This window comes from Diabrotica virgifera, chromosome 7, assembly GCF_917563875.1.
Source record: "Diabrotica virgifera virgifera chromosome 7, PGI_DIABVI_V3a".
Classification (NCBI taxonomy): Eukaryota; Metazoa; Arthropoda; class Insecta; order Coleoptera; family Chrysomelidae; genus Diabrotica; species Diabrotica virgifera.
The window spans coordinates 8,028,544-8,052,540 of NC_065449.1; the positions used below are offsets into that span (position 1 = coordinate 8,028,544).

At 34.9% G+C, this 23,997-nt stretch overlaps 1 protein-coding gene across 5 annotated transcripts in view; it reads right to left on the minus strand.

Moving 5' to 3' along the window:
• The window catches only part of LOC114339960 (beta-glucuronidase), a 75,058-nt gene that overhangs the window by 23,229 nt on the left and 27,832 nt on the right, over positions 1 to 23,997 (minus strand). For 2 of the 5 annotated variants that reach the window (XM_028290617.2, XM_028290610.2), the window contains 3 exons: positions 23,383 to 23,559; positions 15,461 to 15,599; positions 13,537 to 13,733 (listed from right to left, as the gene is read on the minus strand). In XM_028290617.2, coding sequence (XP_028146418.1) covers positions 13,573 to 13,733; positions 15,461 to 15,599; positions 23,383 to 23,559 — 477 coding nt within the window. In that variant the 3' untranslated portion in view covers positions 13,537 to 13,572. Of the gene's footprint in view, positions 1 to 788; positions 984 to 3,428; positions 3,627 to 13,536; positions 13,734 to 15,460; positions 15,600 to 23,382; positions 23,560 to 23,997 lie in introns of those variants that run through there. The other 3 variants (XM_050655675.1, XM_050655677.1, XM_028290660.2) reach the window with 2 other exon arrangements.

The window sequence follows — 23,997 nt, forward strand, 5'->3', positions numbered from 1 at the left end:
CTCCGGGGGGTCAGGATTGAAGAGAGAGAAGTTGTATTGGTAACTAAGTCTCGGTCTTCATCTTGCTCGTTGTCTTATCGGCCCTCTTCGGTTAAAAACTTTTCTGACGATGGCATCTTCCTCTCGCCTGATTACATGCTCTATCCATCTAAGGCGTGCTACCTTAATGAATTTTACAACGTCAGGTTCTCCAAAACTTCTATACAACTCAAAGTTGTAACGTCTGCGCCACAAACCTAGTTCTTTTATCCCTCCATATATTCTTCTTAGGATTTTTCTCTCAAGATCTTTGAGCAGTTCTTGGTCATTCTGTGTACGTGACCAAATTTATGAGCCATATGTTAGCACTGGTCTTATTAGTATTTTATAGGCAGTCAATTTAATTTTTCTAGGTAGTTTTGAGGCCATCTGTCCTCTTAAGCCATAGTAACACTTATTGAAGAGCACTCTTCTACTTTTAATTTCTTCACTGACATTGTTATCTTTAGTTAGCAGCAAGCCTATGTATATGAAGGTTTCGACACCTTCCTGTTCTAGGTTGTCACTTATTATTCTTGTAGGTGTCGGGTTGCTTGGCCTAGTGCAACACATATTTTTTGTCTTTTGAACATTTACATTTAGTCCCATTCTCTGTGCAGATCCTCTTAACGACCAACATGCTTCAGTCAGAGATTCCGTAGACCTAGATTGCAATGTTTACAGAAAATTAAATATTCCTACAGCTCGTTAACAGCTAACAAATACCCACACCCTAAAATGAATAAGAAGAGGAAGAAGTAAATACTTACAACTTTTGCAGAATAACATACAGAACCAAACCTTAACCAAATTTTTCGTCCCTCTTTTGTCCAAGTACTTGGCGAAAAAAACTTTTTTTGGTACACTACTGGTCCTAGGTGATCTCTGCCTTCACTACTGGTGAGAATATCATTATAACTCGATGGTACTGGCATTAAATGAATGTCTTTGTCATTAGGATTGCCCTAAAAATAAGCAGATACTATTAAATATATTATTATTACACAAATATTACACAAAATATACTTACAGGCAGCAACCACTGTCAAATTACATACTAACAGTAATCGCATAAAAATAGAATGGGGAGTTAGACAAGGAGACCCAATGTCACCTAAACTTTTTAATACGGTCTTGGAACATGCTTTCAAGAGTTTGGATTGGATGACAAAGGGAATAAAAATAGATGGAGAATACATATCTGAGGTATAATATAGTAGCTGAGGATCTAGATATGGCAAGAGAGATGGTACAAGAACTCGTTGTGGCTACAGAAAATGTAGGTTTAAATATAAACATCTCAAAAACAAAAATAATGACAAATTTGGTACCTAACCAGAACATCAGTATTGGTGGGAAGGAAATAGAACTCGTAGATAGATATAAATACCTGAGACATGAAATTACGATTGGCAGGGATAACCAGACTCATGAGCTGAAGAGAAGAATCGGTCTTGGGTGGGCAGCATTTGGAAAATTGAGAGAAACTTTTAAAAGTGAGCTGCCCACATGCCTAAAGAGAAAGGTATTTGATCAGTGCGTCCTCCAAGTTTTGACGTATGGATCAGAAACACTTACCTTAACTAAAGCCTCAGCTACCAAACTAAGAGTCACGCAGAGAAGAATGGAGTGGTCAATGTTAGGAATAACTCTGCGAGACAAAATCAGAAACGAAGAAATCAGGAGAAGAAAAAAGGTGACTGACGTCATCGAGAGGATAGACAGGTTGAAGTGGAGATGGGCAGGACACATAGCCAGAATGACAGATGGGCGATGGTCGAAGAGGTTATTGGAATGGAGGCCAAGAGAAGACAAGAGAAGCGTCGGTCGACCGCCTACAAGATGGACTGACGACTTAAGAAAAGTAAATAAAAACTGGATGAGAGCGGCGCAGGATAGATGGGGTTGGAAACGAGGGGAGGAGGCCTATGTTCAGCAGTGGACTATTGAGGCTGGATGATAATTAAATATATATTCACCACTGTTGCTACATAGCAGCAATACTGGTGCTGGTCCACAATTGTTACGATCAGAGGAAGGACGTGTTCCTATGCTTTTTAGATTACGAAAAAGCGTTTGATCGCGTCCAGCACTACAAGTTACTGCAGATCCTCAAAAAAACTTGATATAGACCAAAATGGCATAAGATTCATTGAAAACTTTTACTGGTATCAAACGGCACAATTAAAAATAGACAATTCTATATCCAAACCCACACATATAAGAGGGGGTTCGACAGGAATGTGTGCTTTCCCCTCTATTATTTAACATTTATTTGAAAGCCATATTTCAAGAATCTTTAGAAGATGTAGAGATGTAAATCGAAGTGAATGGAGCATTGATCAACAACATACGATATGCTGATCATGGTGTTTGAATTTGTGACAACATAGTCGAGCTTTAACAACTTATATACAACTATAGTCACTATAATCGAAGAATACAGTAAGCGAATGGGATTAGAGATTAATACCACAAAGACCAAATTCATGAGAATCTCCAAAAAGTCAGATGCACTTGAAAACTCCCCATAACACTGACTACCAAGTCCATTGAAAGAGTGAGCAAATTTGAATACCTGGGAACGTGGCTTTTTAAAGAATAGTCATCAGCCAGGGAAGTAAAATATCGCATTGAGCAAGCTCGACAAGCTTTCGTAAAATTCAGGAAGGTACTGACTAATGACCTGTTTAGAGTTCGATCTTCAGCTGAAACTAAGGTTTATTAAGTGCTACGTACGGTTGTTGCTGCTATATGACGTAGAGGGCTGGACACTCAAAACGGGAGATATAAACAGATTGGAAGACTTCGAAATGTGGCTTTATCGTCGTATCCTAAAGATACCATCACAAAAATGGAATCGTATGGAAAGTCACAAATGTAGATGTTGTTAAAACAATAAACCAAGAATGCCAACTTTTTGAAACCATCAAGAAAAGAAAAACTGAGTATCTGGGTCACATCATGCGAAACTAAAAATACCAATCCCTTCAACTTATAATCGAGGGTAAAATTGAAAGCAATAGAGGAATAGGTCGCAAGAAAATGTTCTGGCACCGAAACATAAAATCAATGGACAGGGATTAACGACATACAATCTCTGATACACATTGCAATAAACAGAGAGTTGATGGAAAATGTGATCGCTACCATCCATTAGTAGATTTGCATCTAAACTAAAGATAAAGATGAAGAATACATTCACCAAGGTTAACTTTTTTTAATTGACAGATTTAATGATTTAATCATCATCTTTCTCTTGACCTGTGTAGATATATGCTGCATCAGCTTTGACTATAGGTTTCTTAAATTTCAAAGAAGTGTTCGACAAAGTAAACCATCACCCATCACAAATCGATCAAATCGATCAGAATAATAATCTGATCATTATTTATTTATTATTTACTTACTGAAAGTTCCTGGCTAGAGGCACTGGCATTTAAAGAAAAGTGCCACAATCCATCCAAATATTGAAGGTCTCTCGTTTTTGATGCTCTTGGGTAGAGGATCCCACCCTCAATTCCAATGATCAAGCACGCCAATAATAAAACCGATGTAGGAGGTATCATCTTTCTTCTCGTATACACGAACAATTATTTAACTAAACAAAACAATAATTGTGATATTTATACATTGATAAATCAGTTTTTTACTGCAGAGTTGGACTAAACAAATTTAGGTGATTAACATGGTACACGTTAATGATGAAAACTTAGTTTTGCTATTGTTGAAACGATACAAGGTGCTAACAAACGATTAGTTAAGAAAAAAAATATGTTTTGATAATATAATTTCTGCTGTCGGAGGCTTTTTTATCAGTGTTTTTTATTTTTATGGATTGTTTGTTTAATTGCTTTATTAGTACATAGTTGTATTAAATAGAAATAATATCTTATATTCTAGTCCATGCGGGACGCATCTAAACATTCCGTATATGAATTTGGAACCTAGGAGTTTTCTATTGGTTCGTTGCAGCACGCGATAATATTTTAACCAATAGGCGGCGAGGTTCCAAACGTATATACGGAATGTTATTCGGTCCCAAATTCATATAAGGAATGTTAAATGTTCGTACACCGAAAAAGATAAGTTTTTATTGAAATCTGTTAAAAGGGGATTGATTTTAAAATACTTGTTACTGTATATTAAATAAAAATAAAACAATTATAGTATTTGGAATGTTATTTGGTGCGAAATTCATATACGGTATGTTAAATATTCGTAGAACAAAAAGACGCTTTTTATTAAAGCCAGTTAAAATGAGACTGGTTTTAAATAGTATATTATGTAACGAGCATTTAATGATGGTCATTATGAAGCTAGTATAAGGGGTACGAAACAAGCCACCTAGCGGCGAGTTTCGTATAGAGTACGAGCGTCATAATGATAATCAAATGCAAGTTGTATACACGATTTTTTCTATGATCATTCACAAAAAGATATATTCAAATTTATTAATTTTGTAACGCAAACAAATTAAGTAGTTTGTCAGTCTGACAGTTTGTTTACATATTGAGAACTGTCAAAGCGTATGTATTTGACTCACCATTAGTTACTGCGCGTCTGCCACCTTTATCGCGAATGTCATATCGCGATTCTATTGGTTAAAAATCTGTATCTTAATGAAAATCTCTATCATAATGAAGTTCATTATAATACAGGTAGTGACATCATAATTGATATATTATAGTATGAGAATAGAAAAATTATTGTTAATATATTATTAAAGATCCACAAGGAAAAAGGTTTTCCTGTAGTGGGCTGTATACCATATAATACAAAAAAACGAATAAAGTCCTTTATAAAAGGTATATGTTTAAAATCCCTAAAAAGGGCTACATCACAGAACTAGTTTTCGATTGGTTGACCAATAATTATCAGTGCTTTCCTAAAATGAATATAACCTGATACAATGATGCAGAGGTTTTAAAATTTTGAATACGGTTAAAAAAGTTGTAGGTTATACTCACGTGACCTTACCATGCTAACCACCAAAATATAATATTACAAATTTTATTTACATATATTACATAATTACAAATATTTTGGTGGTTAGCATGTAAGATCACGTGAGTATAACCTAAAACCTTTTTTGACCGTAGTCAAAATTTTAAAACCTTTGCACCATTTTATAAGGTTATATTCATTTTAGGAAAACACTGATGATGATTGGTCAACCAATCGAAAACTAGTTCTGTGATGTAGCCCTTTTAGGGATTTTAAATATAGACCTTTTATAAAGGACTTTATTCGTTTTTTTTTTGTATTATATGGTATACAGCCAACTACAAGAAAACCTTATTCCTTGTGGATCTTTAATAATACATTAACAATAATTTTTCTATTCTCATACTATAATATATCAATTATGATGTCACTACCTGTATCATAATGAACTAGAAAAAATCGTTTATACAACTTGCATTTAATTATCATTATGGTACTCGTACTCTATATGAAACTCGCATCATTGAATGCTCGTTGCATAATATACTATTAAAAGCCAGTCTCATTTTAACTGGCTTTAATAAAAATCGTCTTTTTGTTTTTATTTAATATACAGTAACAAGTATTTTAAAATCAATCCCCTTTTAACAGACTCCAATAAAAACTTATCTTTTTCGGTGTACGAATATTTAACTTTCCTTATATGAATTTGGGACCGAATAACATTCCGTATATGCGTTTGGAACCTCGCCGCCTATTGGTTAAAATATTACCGCGTGCTGCAACGAACCAATAGAAAACTCCTAGGTTCCAAATACAAAAACGAGCACTGAATGCTAGAATGCAAGGAAAGAGACCGGTTGGGAAGCCACGAAAGCGCTGGGAAGACACAGTAAACAGCGACGCACAAGCCCTTTTAGGAGTCCGTGTATGGAGAAGAGCAGCCACAGACAGGCAAGGGTGGAGGCAAAAAATAAAGGAGGCCAAGGCTCAATTTGGGCTGTAGTGCCGTAGAAGAAGAAGAAGGTTCAAAATACATATACGGAATGTTTAGATGCATGCGGCATCAACAGCGAATATCGAAATAAGGGTAGTATAACAATCTCGGTAGAGGCATCTGGCAGAACAAACAAACACATAGATCAGTTTCCTTCTTCTAATTTTTTTTATAGACATGACTGTCTGTTTTTCAATGTGCCTCCAGTAAGTTATCGTTCTATCGTTTTCGTAAACTTCTCTTCTTCTATTCATCTTTTTTTTTTACCCAGTAATTGATATTCTTCACCTTGCATATCCGTCGTGTATCGTCGTATATCTGTACTTTTTTCTGTCCTATAGTGTTTTACCATCGATTTTTCTAAGCGTTTTCATATTTGCTGTTTCTAGCATTTTTTTGTCCTCTTTGTATCAGATCGTTTTTCTGTCGCGTATGTCATTATTGATCTGTTGGATGTTTTGTAAATTCTATCTTCCATTTCTTTCCCGAAATTTTTACTTCTCCATATTTTTTATTTGGGCAACATGCGGCTCTGTTTGCTCTATTCACTTGATCTACCACTTCTATTTCGAGCTTTCCGTAGCTAGATAGTGTGATGCCTAGATATTTAAACTCCATGGCTTGTTCTATTATTTGACCCTACAGCTCTAATTTACATCTTGGAAGATTTGCTGTTATAATCATGCATTTTGTCTTTTTGGGTAAATGAATATATTTTCAGGTGGTTATATTAAATTGGTGTAGCATACGTTGTAAATAATTTTGTTTTAATAAAAGTTTGTTTTATTCCATTTGGTATCCTTTTTTAATTCTTCCTTTTTTTTATTAAGGTCATTCATTTATTTTATTAACCTTAATAAAGTAACCAAAGAATTGAAACAGCTAATTTAAGAAGAGGTAAACCAAGGCATTCAAGACTATCTGGAAAGTATTACACCGACAGAAGCAACGGAATACTTATTATGGAAAGCAACCAGAAAACTCAAAACGCAACAAATTCAAAATCCACCTATCAAAAACTTTAATAGTACATGGGCCAGAAGCAATAAAGAAAAAGCGAAGTCTTCGCGGAACACCTAAAAGATGTATTTAAACCATTTCCTTCCAAGGTATCCACCGCAGAAGAAAAAGAAATATTGGACTACCTAGATGCCAAATTTCAAATGGACTTGCCGGTACATAAATTTACTGTAGAAGAACTCAAACACATTGTAAAGCATGAAATCAACATAAAAAAGGCACCTGGATTCGATCAATTTCTGGAAAAATTACTCCTACAAGAGTTACCTGAAAAGGGTTGCACAATCATCATGATCCTTAAGCCCAGAAAAAAACCAGAGATCATCTCCTCATATAGGCCAATAAGCCTGCTCCCAATGTTATCCAAAGTTTTCGAAAAGCTCTACGCCAGTAGGCTCGAAATAATAATATGTACATTTAAAAAACTGATTCCAGATGATCAGTTTGGATTTCGAAAAAAGTACGGAACAATTGAGCAGGTGCACAGATTAGTTAACCAAATCTATAGGTATCTGAACGGTAAAAGATATTGCTCAACAGCCTTCTTGGATATACCTCAAAGGCATTTGACAAAGTGTGGCATAGCAGCTTACAATTTAAATTAAAAGAACTCCTACCCTATCCCCACTATCTACTACTAAAATCCTACCTATCAGACAGACATTTCTTCGCGTAACATGGGAGTGAACTTACTGCATTACATTCAATATATTCTGCCGTTCTTCAAGGTAGCGTCTTGGGACCTATACTGTTTCTCTTTTATACAGCTGATCTGCCAAGAACAAGAACCATCACTGTAGCAACATTCGCTGATGACACGGCGGTCTTGGCATCCCACACCAATCCACCTTCAGCCTGAAAGAACCTTCAGACAAACTTTGACAAAACCCAAAAGTGGCTAAAAAGATGGCGTATCAGAGTTAATGAAACGAAATCTACACAAGTGACATTCACTTTACGTCGAGAAACATGTCCACCAGTAAAAATAAACGACTGCTACCTCCCACAAGCTGACGATGCTAAATATCTTGGCATGCATTTAGACCCACGAATGACTTGGAAGAAACATGTATTCACCAAAAGAAAACAGCTAGGCCTTAAATTTAGCAAAATGTGTTAGCTGATTGGCAGTGGCGTAGCTAGCCCTACAGGGGCCCCGTATCAAAGTTTGTCGCGGGGCCCTTTTTGACCTTGTTCAACAAAAGAAGCAAAAACGCTTGTATTGGACAGAATACTTATTAAATATAGTTTTTAAGTATACAAAAATATGCTCCTGCAAGCCAATAATATTTATATTACCAAATAATTTAAAAATGAACTTCTTTTCTCGTCTTTTGTTCGGCAAACGTATTTATTAAAGCATCCATAACTGAAGAAGATTTAAATTTCTCTAAATTTTCCATAGAAGTTCTGAGGTAGTTTTTAATCAGTTTTATTTTCAAAAAACTTCTTTAAGTTTTAGTTAATCAATATTCCATCATCAGTGTTATCACCTAAAATAAGTATAACTCTATAAGTAAAACAAACGTGAGGTTAAATTTTGACAAAAGTAAAAAGTGAATAGATAGTTATACTTACAGGTTTACATGCTTTAAGCTTCCAAAATGTACGGGTAAAAACCCTTAAATTTATATTAAACAGTTGGGGTTACATTATATTATCTGATTTTAAAGTATGTTAAAAATATTTCCAGATGAACCCCTGGCATCACATGACATCAACCATATTGGTTGGGAAAACATTGGTTGGTTTTTCACTACTGTTATTATTTTAAATATTAACATAAAATTTAAATTCTTTTGGCTGAAGTAACTACACATATTATTACATTCTGTCAAGGTACGGTGTCAGTCTAGTGCTGACATACTTCAGAGGGCCATTCCGGTCAGTTGTCACCTAAACTCTGCCATGTAAGGTTCTACCTACAATTTCCCAACCAATATGGTTGATGTCATGTGATGTGATGACAGAGGTTAATCTGGAAATATTTTTAATATCCTTTAAAATCAGATAATATAATGTAACCCCAACTGTTTAATATCAATTTAAGGGTTTTTACCCGTACATTTTGGTGGCTTAAAGCATGTAAACCAAGTATAACTCTCTAATCACTTTTTACCTTTGTCAAAATTTAACCTCACGTTTGTTTTACTTATAGAGTTATACTTATTTTAGGTGATAACACTGATGATGGAGTATTGATTCCAAAAACGTTTTGTTGTAATACAGCCCTTTTAGGGATTTTAAATATACCTTTTACAAGATAAGGTTTTTATTTTTTGTTATTTATGGTATACAGCCAGTACAGGAATTTTTTTCCTTGTGATATTTTTAGTTTTAAGTTCGTAGTTACCGGAAGGATCAAAAACAGAAAACATGTTGTTATTACTTACCTCCAGAAATCTGGATGCAAGGTTATTTATATTTTATCATTAGTAAGTTTGTAAGTTCTGTAACATATTATTGAATTTTCTGATTTTCAGTTTCTAACCAGATTTTTAAAGCAAGTAACTGTTCGTAAAGATCCAATGAAATGTCTTTATCGTATTTAGTAGTCAGTATTTCGACTTACTCCTTTATAATAAAATTTCATTTGGAAATCATAGAAGTTTCTCCGGTTGTAATACTTCAAATGTCTTACTCAAGACACAGAAACTTACGATTAGGCTGTACGATTCCGAGTTTAAAATCCTCTCATCCTCTGATAACTCATCAAAAAATAGCTTTGTTACTTTTCGCCTTTTGTTTTTAAAAATAGTTGTTATCCCCACTTTTTTGCTAGGTTTTTAGACTCGTGTATCAAATCATGAAATTAATTTTGATTTCTTTTTATTTTTCAGCCTATTTAAAAGATTGAGTACTTAGTAGAGTACCTGCCAGATTTCTGTAAATCATTGTTTTGCAATTGCAATTTTGTATTACAGTGCCTCGTACACACAACACAGCCAATGGTAAATGGACAATGGAAATTAGCTTAAACAAAGATACTCTGTTCTTATGGTATGGCCGCCGGCGGCTAATAGATGTACCTACATACATAATACATAAATATAATTTATATTTATATACGAAATACCGAAACAATACACACTGTTTCAAAACGACCTAATAGTGAAATTGTAGAATATTTTGATCATTTTTTTTTAAATGGAATTTTTGTTTCGACATGCCGGGGCCCCTGAATGTCAGGGGTCCCATATAATTGATACGGCTGATACGGCGGTAGCTACGCCTCTGCTGATTGGACAGAAATATAAATTATCATTGGACAACAAAATACTGTTGTATAAGGCCATTCTCAAACCTGTGTGGACATATGGTATACGACTTTGGGAACCGCCTAAAGGTGCCCCCCGATGTCAACGAAGTGCGCAAACTTGGACGCCTGCTGCCTGTGGACCTGTCTACAGGACTCAGATAAGTTTTAGCTTCTAAGGACATATAGACACCAATAAGTACTCTCATGGTCAAAAAAACACTAAATTTAAATTTAGCTAGTTCTTTAAAGGAGATAACTCACTGGAGGGATACTCTACATGTCAATCTCACATTGGTCAAAGCAACCGCTTATTGCCCTTCCGGCAGATTGCAGAATCCATTAGGGGTTATATAAAAAAATTATTTTATTTAGCGTATGGACTTTCACAGTACGTCATCGATTATGTCATCCATAATCAGGCTAAACAACAGATGACTCAGGGAATTCCCCAGTCTTCTCCCATTCCAGCTTCTATTGGGTCAATTAGTCAGTCCTCTACTTTTACTCCTATTGTGTTATTTCAATGTGGTAAATAAAGATCTTATTGAAATTTATATGATATTAATATACAGAGTAAACAAAAATGCAGCAATGTTTCTAAAATAACAAACGACCAAGTTGCTGAAGCACTTTAAAAATAAAGCAAAGCAGTTATTTTATGAGAATTCTAAGCAGCTGAGGTTTTTTCTGGAATAAAACTATAGCTAACTTCAAATTAATATATTTAATTGTGTTAGTACAGCTCTGTTTTAATATATACTCCTGCTTACGTATTTCTGATATCATCATTTGAGAGTTATGGTTATCGGTAGGTACCTACTTAAATTTTTTCACAAAAATGATATTTATCTCCTCTGGTTTGTTCATTTGTTTTTTAATAATGATAATACATTTAAGTGAGTAAAAATTCATTCAATCTCTAGAAGTGTTTTGTTGTCAAATCCTCATCTAGGATAAGCACCAAAGGATCTAAAGTATATTATGGTAAACAGCTGAAATGGAAGATTCGGTGTACTCTTTTCTACAGATCCAATTTTTGTCATCAGGGAAGCTATAATATTAAAGGTACAATGGTGTAATTAGGTATTAAAAAACAAGTTACTATAGTGAGATTTTTGTCAAAGATGTTGTATACATATGGGTGACCTGAAACATATCTGGCTGGATAGCTCATTTTGGCACTCCCAAGCGCATCACAACAGATCAAGGCCGACAATTCGAATCGCATCTCTTCAAATAAATCTGCATATTAACTGGAACTACCCATATAAGGACAACCGCCTATCATCCTCAAGCAAATGGTATGGTAGAAAGGCTTCATCAACAGTTAAAAGCAGCAATTTGATGTCATGAAAATATCCGATGGACCAAAAGCCTACCATCAGTGTTACTGGGCATACGAGCAGCGTGGAGAGAAGATTTAGGTACTTCAGCCGCCGAACTCGTTTATGGAGAATCATTGTGTTTGCCAGGTGAACACCGACGACAGTGCTCACATTTACTTAAAAACACTTCGAAACCACTTCGAAAATCTCCGTCCTAAGCAACCGTCGCAACATGGGTCCAAAAGCACCTTTATATTCAAAGACATGAAGACCACCTCTCACGTTTTCGTCAGCCGTGATACAATCAAAAGCAGCCTAGAAAACCCATATTACGGTCCATTTCCAGTTATTAAGCGAGGAGACAAGACTTTTGTCAACCGTGTAAATGGAAAAGAAGTAACAATTTCCATAGACAGATTGAAACCTGCGTACGAGCTTTACGAAAATATCCATCACGAGCCAGGGAAAATGACATTGTCCAGCAAAACTAACACAGACAATGAGAAGAGCAGACCGAAGAGAACAACAAGATTTACTGGAAGTTACCAAGCAAGTGTTGGTTAAAACATTTTTCAGTGAAGTCAGTTTTTCTCTTCGTATAAATATTGCGTCGTGTAGCAGGCACAACAGTACCAGACAATATAATAAGATATCTGTGGTTAGGTAGTCTACAATGTTCCGTTGGGTGGTTTACGGAAACAATTAAATGAAATTACAATATGTGTAAGACAACGAACAATAATATATTTATTTATTTTTTGTTAAAAAGGCGTGCTTATATCTCGTAAGAGGGTTTGTTATTCTTTGCGGGACGAGGGTTTGTGTCAGACTGCCTGTGGATGAACTAGAAACATTAGTTTTACATTTCTGTGGTTTTTAAAGAAGTTGAAGACTTATTTATTGACATAAGGAGGCTGGCCCTTTATCGCCCCGTAATCTTTTATGGAATTTGCGTTTCCCATACATAAACTGAACAGGCCATTCACATCTGGTGTTTTAAAAGCTGAGAAGGCATTTTATCTGAATACTGATATATTTCGTTTCTTAAAATTTAACAGGCCCTTTATGCATATGGTTTGTGAATTTTAAAATGGGACGTATTATTTCATTTTGAAAAAGTTATTAAAAATTAAAATTAGCAAAATAGTAATAATTGAAGCGTGTCGCCACACATATATCAGTTTGACACTTATATTCTGCAAATATGTTCCTTTCGGTATTCTTACACTAGCCTAGAATCCAATTGAGGCCATCACTTCCATTGACCAGTCTAAAATTGCAAAAATATCTGCCTTAATTGCAGAGGTATGATTCTCCTAGTAAACCAGAATCATTTAAATTTCATGCACTGCTTAATATATATTATTAATACCCGTTCTACATGAGATCCACCTTCATACCAGGCATAACCCTGCAGTCTGGGTTTGAGTGTCCTCTGCTCCATATCTATCGCGGGCAAATGTCCACTTGGAACGGTACTTTTATGGAGGTTGGCTACTATGATTACAAACTCTTGTCTGCCTTCAGCTGTTCTTATTAGCTGTTCAAAATTTAGCCCTATCCATGGTTGGATGTATCTTAGCCACGAGAGTTTTTCCTTTCTAGTCCTCTATCTCCCTCGATCTTTCCTTTCACTATTAGTTGAGCATATTGGTACTTATTCTTTGTCAGTGTGTGCCCTAGGTATAATGTTTTTCTAACTCTCATTTCTCTTTCCTTGCCTATTCCATGCAGCACTTCTTCGTTTGAGGTATGCGATGTCCATGAAATTTTGAGGATTCTCCGGTAGATCCGGTAGATCCAAAGGCCTCTAATTTATTTACGGTTTATGTTTTAAGGGTCCATGTTTCAACTGCAGAGAGAAGAGTGGACCAGACGTAGAATTTTGTTAAAAGACAAGCATTAATAGGATTTCTGTAATTATCACTGCGTTTCCATATATCCAAAAAGAATTTGTAAAATGAAACATAACAGGTTAAAATCGTTTATTTTCTTATTAACATTTTTTAATAATCTATAAAATACTCTTCTAGATCTGAAGGAATCGTTGCATTATCCAGTTTCTTAGCGAGTGCCCAATATCTTCGCCTAACCAAATGGGCAGCTTCTTTAGGTTGTCGCTGTCTCGTAAATATTCCTTTCTTGTTACCTCCAACCCTTTGAAAACCTAAAAGTTTAAAATAACTAGTACAGAAGTAAAAACCTCAATTATATTGGTATAAAAATTTTGGTTAAAACTTTTTAAAAGTGTCGTCCAAATGGATTAAAGCATAACGTTTTCGATCTGATTCAGATCATCCTCAGTGCCTAGAATGAAGTATTTCCACGTTAGATTGAAAGCAAAAGGTTAAAACTTTGACTGTTAGTTAAAAAAGCATGTCACCACTTTTATTAGTGTGCTAGTTTCATGTACGTAACGGAATGCAAGTATTTGACACATGCTTTTTTAACTAACAGTCACAATTTTAACCTTTTGCTTTAATCTAACTCGGAAATACTTCATTCTAGGCATTTGAAGATGATCTGAATTAGATCGAAAACGTTATGGTTTAATCCATTTGGACGACACTATTAAAAAGTTTTTATAAACATTTTTATACCAATATCTGTACCTCAGAGCTAAACTGAATTAACTCCATTTTTTTTTAAATTGTATTATTTTACTCTCTACGTAACACACCACATGTTTCATATGCGATACGATATAAAATCCTATTTAATGTGGTTTCGAAGATAGGCAACGTTAAAGTGTATTAAGTCCCTCCGTAGCTCCGAGCTAAACAGTCGTTTACATTTAACACCCAGCAAAATAAAAGTATTAACTCCATAGAATGATGTAAAACCGCGGCATGCTACTGGTAGTCAGTATTTTGTGGAAAATAAATGAAAGTAAAACTAAATGACTTCAAGGATTTTAAGACTCTTTAAAACAACAACTGTTTTAACTGTTCACCTTTTATTATAAGGGAAAAACTCAGCAGAATACAGACTTTCATATGTCAGATGTTGTCCACTTGGAAGTATGTATGTAGCGATAATTTGGGATTACTTTTTTCAAAACTAATTTTAATTCGGAAACATTCCAATCTGTTGATCTTAACAGAAATCCTAGGGTTGTTGAGTTTCCTGCGGCTCTGCCTGTGATTCACGATAAGCCAAAGGAAATTCATAATTTTTATAAAAACTTATCCCACTCCTATAAAGTAGATCAGGATTTATAAAATTTTTCCAAAATAATTGCAAGTGAACAACATTCATGATCCTTTGAGTTTCGTTTTTCGTTAGTTTTGTTTACTCATTTTGTTTTATTGATATTCTTTATTTCAATTAATTTAAAAAAAGAAGTGTTCTTGACTAAAGTTTGTTTCATGTATCGTATTATCTCCAGATTATTTATTCACATGTGTCAACTTACCATTATATTATCTCCCAAACATGGTAATTGTTTTCATGCCAAACAGTGTTAACTCCATGTTTTTTCAAAAAATTGAAGAGGTATAAAAATAACAAATACAGTAATACATGGTATCATTTAAACTTATCAAATAGTGTTTATCACATATTTGAAGAAAAAGAAATAAAAATTGTATTTAAAATTTACTCTTTATATTTTTTTTAAACGGCTCTCCTGTAAAATTTAAATTTTGTGAGTTAATACAGTTTAGTTCTGAGGTGTCCAGATATACAAATTGAAGTTTTTACTTCTGTATTAGTTTTTTAACTATGGTATACAGCCAGCTACTGGGATTTTCCCATTGATTTTGTTTAAAAATAACTCTTTATATTATTAAAAATTTAAAATAACAGGATATAATTTTCCACTGCCTAAATCTATGCCGCGTACGAAAGATTTATTTTTTGCAAAAAAAGTGGGTTTGATAGAAGACTACCTACTTTGAGCAGTGTTGAAGTCTGCAAAGTTCCATATCATCTCCCCTATGAACCAACTCTTGTTCCTTAATTGATCGAATGCTTTAAAGTGTTCGCTCAATAGTTTAGCTTGGTATTCTTCTGACCAAGCATATGCTGGTAACTAAAAAAAAATGAGAAATCATGAATCATCTATTGATACTTACAAACTTCTCCACAAAATACGATAACGTTATTGGTTGTTCACAATGTGGATTTAGAAAATCCTGGCCTGGGTACCAGGGAATCACTAGTTGCAATCCAGGTGCTAGCCCAGAACTGCTACGATCAAAGAAAATATGTAATGATGTGCTTTATAAATTATGAAAAAGCCTTCGATAGAGTATACTTATCATAAACTTGTACATATACTGAAACATTACATGTTTAGTACATTAATGTACAAGTAATGTACAAGTACATTAATGTAATTGAAGTGTTAAAATAAATCTGTTGTGATATGAAACAGTTATTTAGACTTTAAATTAAAGTTATTAATTATAATAAAACAAACTAAATAATAGTGTTTTTAAGAAGAAATCTGCGCCTTTTGTCGAAGTGGGCAAACTTTCTTCATACGCGAAATTTACAAACTATTGTAGTTTAAGTGCGGTAAATTAAAAACTCATTAAGTGCTTAACTACTACTTGGACAGAAACTTCTTTTTGTGGACCACTCGATTCAGGTCGGTAAGTGGTTATTTTAAATAATATAATTTAAGAATTACATTTATCGAAAATGTTGATTAAAGTTAAATTCAAAACAAATACAGGTTAACCGTGTTTGGATAAAGAATAAAATATAAATATGGCTGCAGGAGGAATGCAACCGACTACAATAAACGAAGCGTTTTTAATGCAACAAAATAATAATTTATTTCAAGAAAATTGTCAACGTTCCCAAAACGAACAATTATTATATACAGAATGGGTAAAAGTCAGCAATGAAAAAGATCAACTACATAGTATGATCACGCAAATGCAAACACATATAAGTATGCTAGAAAATCAAATCAAACAGATTTGCAATCAATCAAATAATAACGCTAAAAATACTGAGGCAACGCCTCCTCCCAGGCAAGAATACGAGACTGATGAAGAGGAACTGGCTAAAGAAACAGAATGGGTAAGGGTAAGAAACAGGCAAAAAAAGGAAAATAATGAATACCTCATTTTCTCCACCTACTCCTACAAAAAATGAAGAAATAACCAATAGGCTTGAACCAAAACAAAAAAAAGTCCAACCTCCACCACCAATAATAGTGGAAGGAATTAAAGAATATAATAAATTTATCGAACTGCTTACAAAGGAAATAGGTATAAATAAATTTATAATCCAAATGGTAAATAAAGAGAACTTCAAAATTAAAGCCAACGATGAGGATACGTATCGTGGCGTGACAAAAATACTACGAGAGCAAACACCACACAGTTGGTTCACATACGAAGATAAAAGAACCCGACCAATTAAGGTAATAGTCAAATATCTCCCGCATTCGTGCAAACCAGACAGCATAATTGAAGAATTGGTAAGGAGAGGTTTTAAAGCAGTGAATGCTATAAATAAAATTAAGTGGCGTACCAAGGAACCACTTGACATGTTCATAGTGACTTTTGACAATAGCGAAGATATAAATAAAATACATAGTATACAGCATATACTACAATGTAAAGTCGAAATCCAACCATTTAAATCCTCCAAATTAATATCTCAATGCAAAAATTGCCAGGCATATGGGCATACCCAAAAATTTTGCGCCAGACAAGCGAGATGTGTCAAATGCACAGGGAAGCATCATACTAAGGAGTGTACCAAATCAAAAGATGTCAAACCTAAATGCGTACACTGTGGACAAGAGCATCCAGCTAACTATCGTGGCTGTAAAGTGGCTATTGAATTACAAAACATGAGGAATAGAGCAATAGATAAAAAAAGGGGGGTTAATAAACATCCTTCAGTAAGCAGGCAAGTTAACGAAAATCTAACATTTGCCAATGCAGTAAACAACGAAAAGGAAAGTGGCAAAAAGGAGGAACGAACTAATAATATCGAACAAAGTCTGCAACTCATATTAGCGAAGCTAGAAAATCAAGAACAAATCATAACAACACTGGATGAGAGGCTAAAAAGATTAGAATATAGTGCCAAAGGAGCTATACCTAAATCGAAACAATATTAATTCAATTAAGGTACTAGTGTGGAACGCAAACGGACTCCTGAACCACCAGCAGGAGCTTCAATTAGTTCTACAGACAGAAAATATAGATGTATGCCTCATCTCAGAGACACATTTTACTAAACACTCATTTATCAAATTTCACGGTTATAGAGTCTATCATGCGATTCATCCTGATAATAATGCAAAAGGAGGAAGTGCAGTGATAATTAAAGAAAATTTACAACATTACGAAGAAGCCAACTACGTAACAGAAAAAGTGCAGTTAACTGCAGTAACACTTAGAACTCTTAGATACCCACTGATAGTGGCAGCAATCTATAGTCCTCCGAAACATGCAATAAGTAAGGAATATATTGATCTCTTTACCGAGCTGGGAAATAGATTTATAGTAGGAGGCGATTATAATGCTAAAAATACCCACTGGGGCTCAAGGTTAACCACAACAAAAGGCAGAGAACTTTTAAAAGCTGTGAATGAATACGGAGCCATAACCTTGTCAACAGGGAAGCCAACTTATTGGCCTACTGACCCCAACAAGATACCTGACCTAATTGATTTTTTCATAACCAAAAATATATCGCAAAACTACCTGAAAATAGATGAATGTCATAAGTTATGTTCTGACCATACAGCAATAACACTAACACTAAGCGAAAACATAATATATAAAGAAAATAACCCTTCGCTAACTAATAAGTACACCGACTGGATAAGCTTCAGACAAATGCTAGAAGAAACAATTAATTTAAACGTTTCTCTTAGAACCGTAAAAGACATTGAAAAAGAAGTTGACCAATTCAATAAAGACATCCAAAGAATATCTTGGGAATGTACTCCAGACATCAAAAGACGCCTAAAAGGATGCAACTACCCGGCAGAAATTAGAACGCTGGTATACGAAAAACGGAAAGCAAGACGAAAATGGTTCCAAAGTAGAGCTCCTCAAGATAAAACAATTGTAAATAATCTCACCCAACAACTAAAAAGAGAGATAAAAGAATTTAAAGAAGAATCCATTAGGACATACTTAAACAACCTAACGAATGAAAGATCCACAGAATACTCACTATGGAAGGCAACCAATGGATTAAAAAGACCAATGATGCAAATACCACCCATAAAAAAAGAAGACGGCACTTGGGCTAGAAGCAGCGAACAAAAAGCAGAATGCTTTGCTACACATCTAGAAAAAATATTTCAACCGCATCAACAACAACAAGAAGAAGAAGCATTACAGAGCAACCATTTGCAAGAAGAAGAGAACATAATGCCAGTAACTGTAGAAGAAGTAATAAAAGAAATCAAGTATAATTTAAACCCGAGAAAAGCTCCTGGCTTTGATTTAATAACAGGACAAATATTAAAACAGCTCCCAAGAAAAGCAATTGTCAAGTTGACCTATTTAATTAATGCTGCGATCAGATTAAAATATATTCCTTCATTGTGGAAAGTGGCGGAAATAGTAATGATACCAAAACCAGGCAAACCACCACATATAACCTCTTCCTATAGACCAATATCACTGCTACCCACAATGTCTAAATTATTTGAAAAACTTCTCCTCAGAAGATTGCAACCAATTATAGTAAACAAAAAATTAATTCCAAATCACCAGTTTGGTTTTAGGCAAAAACACTCAACTATAGACCAACTCCACAGAGTCACCGATATTATAGAAAATGCACTAGAGGAAAGAAAAGTTTGTTCAGCTTTATTCTTAGATGTTGCCCAGGCATTTGACAGAGTTTGGCATGAAGGACTATTTCATAAATTAGAGACTATTCTTCCAAAATCATACACAGACATAATTAAATCGTACTTAACTGATAGATATTTCAGAATCAAGCAAGATGATGCTTATTCTGAACTTAAAGAAATAAAAGCCGGAGTCCCCCAGGGTAACGTATTGGGCCCGGTCCTATATCTCCTTTATACATGTGATCTACCAGAATTCGATAACTACTGTTTAGCTACCTTTGCCGACGACACCGCCATATTAGCAGTAGGTAAAGATAACGTAGAAACAGCCAATAAACTACAAAATGCGATAAGCAAATTCCAAAAATGGACTAAGACGTGGAAGATTACATTGAATGAAGGCAAATCAGTACATGTTGATTTCACTAATAAAAAAATTCTGTACGCACCAATAAAAATTAATGGACAAGACATTCCGTATGCCAACACAGCCAAATACCTGGGCTTAACCCTAGACACGAAGCTTCGCTGGAAAGCCCATGTAAAGAAAAAGAAGGAAGAATTAAATATTAAATATAAAAAATTGTACTGGCTACTGGGAAGATACTCAGGGTTGTCAACGTATAACAAGATGCTAATCTACAAACAAGTTATAAAACCAGTATGGACGTATGGTATCCAACTGTGGGGATGTACAAAAAAGACAAACTTGAAAATAATACAAACTTTTCAAAACAAAGTATTAAGGGGCATAGTTAACGCACCCTTGTACATCCGTAATGACGATATCCACAAGGATCTACGAATGGAGCCCGTCGACAAAGAAATCCGAAAACACGCAGAAAGTCATGAAAAAAGACTTCTTCTCCACGAAAATATTGAGGCCATCCAGCTCCTGGACAACTCAAACCAGAAAAGAAGACTGAAGAGGACCAAACCTCACGAGTTGGTGTAGTGTGCGACAAAGCTAATAGCGGAGCATTGCGCGACTAGTGTGCAAGCAACGTGTTGGTGTAGTGCGTGATAAAGTGAAAAGCAGAGCTTTGTGTGATAGTGCGCAATCAAAAAGTGCGCCAGTAATAATAAAGACAACTAAGAAGACATCAAAGGGTGACTCTTAGATATTAAGTAGTTAGTAAGATAGGATAGATAAAAAGTTACTCATTGGTCAAAGACCAGATTGTAGCACTTAGCAAATAAAAAAAAAATATATACTGAAACAACTCGACATAGATCAAAAAGACATTCATGGCATAGAAGCTCTTTACTGGAATCAAACAGCTGTCGTCAAGGTGGATATCGAAACAACGCAAGCTCAAAAAATTCTCAGAGGTGTAAGACAGGGATTCATTTTCTCCTCACTACTGTTCAATTTATATATTTATAATCAGAAAGCATCCTCCAGGAAGCTATTGAAAAATGCGAAAGCGGCATCAAAGTAAATGATACCTGGGTCAATAATATACGATATGCAGATGATTAGATCTTAAAAGCGGACAATATAGAAGATAGAAGACCTCCAAAACCATTTTAATTAAATTGGAGAACATTGCAACAACATGGGACTTAGCATCAACGTAAAAAAGATGAAGTTCCTTATAATCAGCCGTCAATTTTGTCAACATCAAAATGCAAGACTAGCATATAACAATCAAGATTTAGAGCGCATAAGAACATTTAAGTACCTGGTAACCTGGCTATGTGAAGACTGGATGTCGGATATGGAAATTAAATGTCGGATAAAAAGAGCCAGAAGCGCATTCATAAAATTCAGAAACGTCTTTAAGAACTCTGAATTTGACCTGAACCTAAGACTAAGATTTTACGAAATGTTATATATGGTCGGCGCTTCTATAGGGTATGGAAAGATAAAAATAAACACAATGAATAAACTAGAGTCATTTGAGATGTGGATTTATCGACGAATCCTTAAAGTTCCCTGGACCGCACGAATAACAAATGAAGAGATCCTGAGCAGAATTGGTATAGAAAACTGCTATACACAGTTAAACATAGAAAAACGACATACCTGGGGCACGTAATTAGAAACAAAAGATACCAATTTCTGCAAACCTTAATTGAAGGAAAGATAGAAGGAAGTAGAGGAGTAGGCAAGAAGAAAATGTCATGGCTCCGTAATGTCAAACAATATGATCGCGAACATCCATTAGTGGATTGCATAAGAAGAAGAATTTACTTACTTGACAGTTGGCATTCGTTTTGATTCAGAACACACTATGGGTCGTTCTGATGAATCCAAGAGGAGGAAACGTACCTAAACGGATGGTGGTGCTCTCTGAGACAAAACTAAATCTGAACTAGGCTAAGCAACGAAGCACTAAAAAGTCCAAAACCTAGGAATTTTGTGCAGTAAGTTGGATCGTCATACAACGTTTTGCATTCGATTCGAGAGAGTGTCAGGCAATTTTGTGAACTAAATTGATCTCCGGAAAAAAAATTTGTGCATGAGAAAATGCATTTTCAAAATGCATGTCGAAGAGATGGAAAATGTAAAATTTAGAACTCAGGAAATATTGACGAAAATGAGTTCAGTTTTTATATTTAGGGGTTTTGGAGCTCACTCAACACAAATTTCATGACAACGATGGTCTCCGAGTTACCTGGTGCCCAGGGTGGAGCTCGTCGCCTGGGACGATCGAATAATTCACGGGACGATCGAATAATTGGCGAAATGAAGATTAGATCGAAAAACTGAAAAATACATGTTCAATATTTTCGAAAAGTCTATCGATTGGCACTAGAGACGACCCATCACTCCATTTCCTGAAGGTGGGGAGGGGGTAACTTTAAAATCTTCAATGGAAACCCCCATTTGTTATCAGAGATTTGTAAATATCATGTAAAGTATAGAAACGGTCTAATATCTCCAGAAATACACTTCCAAATAATACGTGTTTAATATTTTTCAAGAATCTATCGAATAACATCAAACAAGACCCTCCACTCCACCCCCTATAGGAGGGGTGAAGGGTAACTTTAAATTCTTATATATGATTCCCCATGTTTTATTACAGATTTGGATTCTTCATGAAAAATTAAGTAACATTTATTCAAAACATTCTTTAGAATTGCTGATAGATGGCGCTAATTAATAGTGTTTTTCCGATTATAGCGCCATCTATCCAAAATTTGAAAAAATGTCTCGAATAAAAGTTACTTATTTTTACGTACGGAATCCAAATTTGCAATAAAAACTGTTGCTCCTATTTAAGATTTTAAAGTTACCCTCACCCCACTTTCAGGGGGTGGAGTGGAGGGTCGTGTTTTATGTTGTTCGATAGGTTCTTGAAAAATATTAAACATGTATTTTTTGCTTTTTTATTAGGAAAACTATTTCTCGAGTTATTAGACCGTTTCAATAATTTATCTCTGGTATCACGAAGAAATCGTTTTTTCCGATTATAGCGCCATTTATCCATAATTCGAGAAAATGTCTCGAATAAAAGTTGCTTACTTTTACGTAAGTAATCCAAATCTGCGACAACAAATGGGGTTTCTATTTTAGATTTTTAAGTTACCCCCACCTCACTTTCAGGGGGTGAAGTGGGGGGGTCGTGATTAGTGTCAGTCGATAGATTTTTGAAAAATATTGAACACATATTTTTCAGTTTTTCGATTCAATCTTCATTTCACGAATTATTCGATCATCCCGCGAATTATTCGGTCGTCCCAGGCGACGAGTTCCACCCAGGGCGCCAGATACCTCGGAGACCAACGAAGTCATGAAATTTGTGTTCACTGACTTCCAAAGTATAAAAATTGAACTCATTTCCGTCAATATTTCCTGAATTTTAAATTTTTTATTTTCCATCTCTTCGAGATGCACTCTAAAGATGCATTTTCTCACGCACAAAATTTTTTTCCGGAGATCAATTTAGTTCACAAACTTGACACTCTCTCGAATCGAATGCAAAAAGTTGCCTGACGATTCATCTTACTGCACAAAATTCCTAGGTTTAAAGCTTCGATGCCTCGTCTAATTTTCTCTTCTTCCCTATGATATACTTACATCATGAAGGCCCACCATTGCATCGCCACCATATTCCGCTATCACTACTGGCTTGTTGTGTAATTCATGCCAGTGTTTACATTCTTGCACAACTTCAGTCACCACTGTATCTAATGCACCAGTATTCATATACCATGCGTTGTAACGGTTGAAGAAGATTACATCGACAAATTGTTGCTACAATAAACATTCAGTTAGTTTTAGTTTTATTTAAGTTAAATTTATAAGCCTGGATCCCGCGTACCAAAAAAAAGTTTATTAATAGCAAGCTGAAAATTTGTTAATAGCTTAACGGTGTTTAGTCGGACAAACTTTGATGTGCGGGAACACTGGAACAGGGGAAGTTTTAAGTGTGGAACAGGTTACAGGTTTCGAACATCAGACTACGAAAACGTCCCATGTATTTTCTCGGACAGAACTTCCAATTTGAGTTGTTACCCTTTTATTAAACTCCCATGCAAAAATTAGACTGCTATTTATCACCAACATAATTCCTGTCATTTGACATGTTCTACGTGTTGGACTTATTAAAATGCCCAACATATTTGTGGGACATAACATTTTTTCATATATTATATAAAGTTTGCTATTGAATAAACTTAAAAACAACCTGCT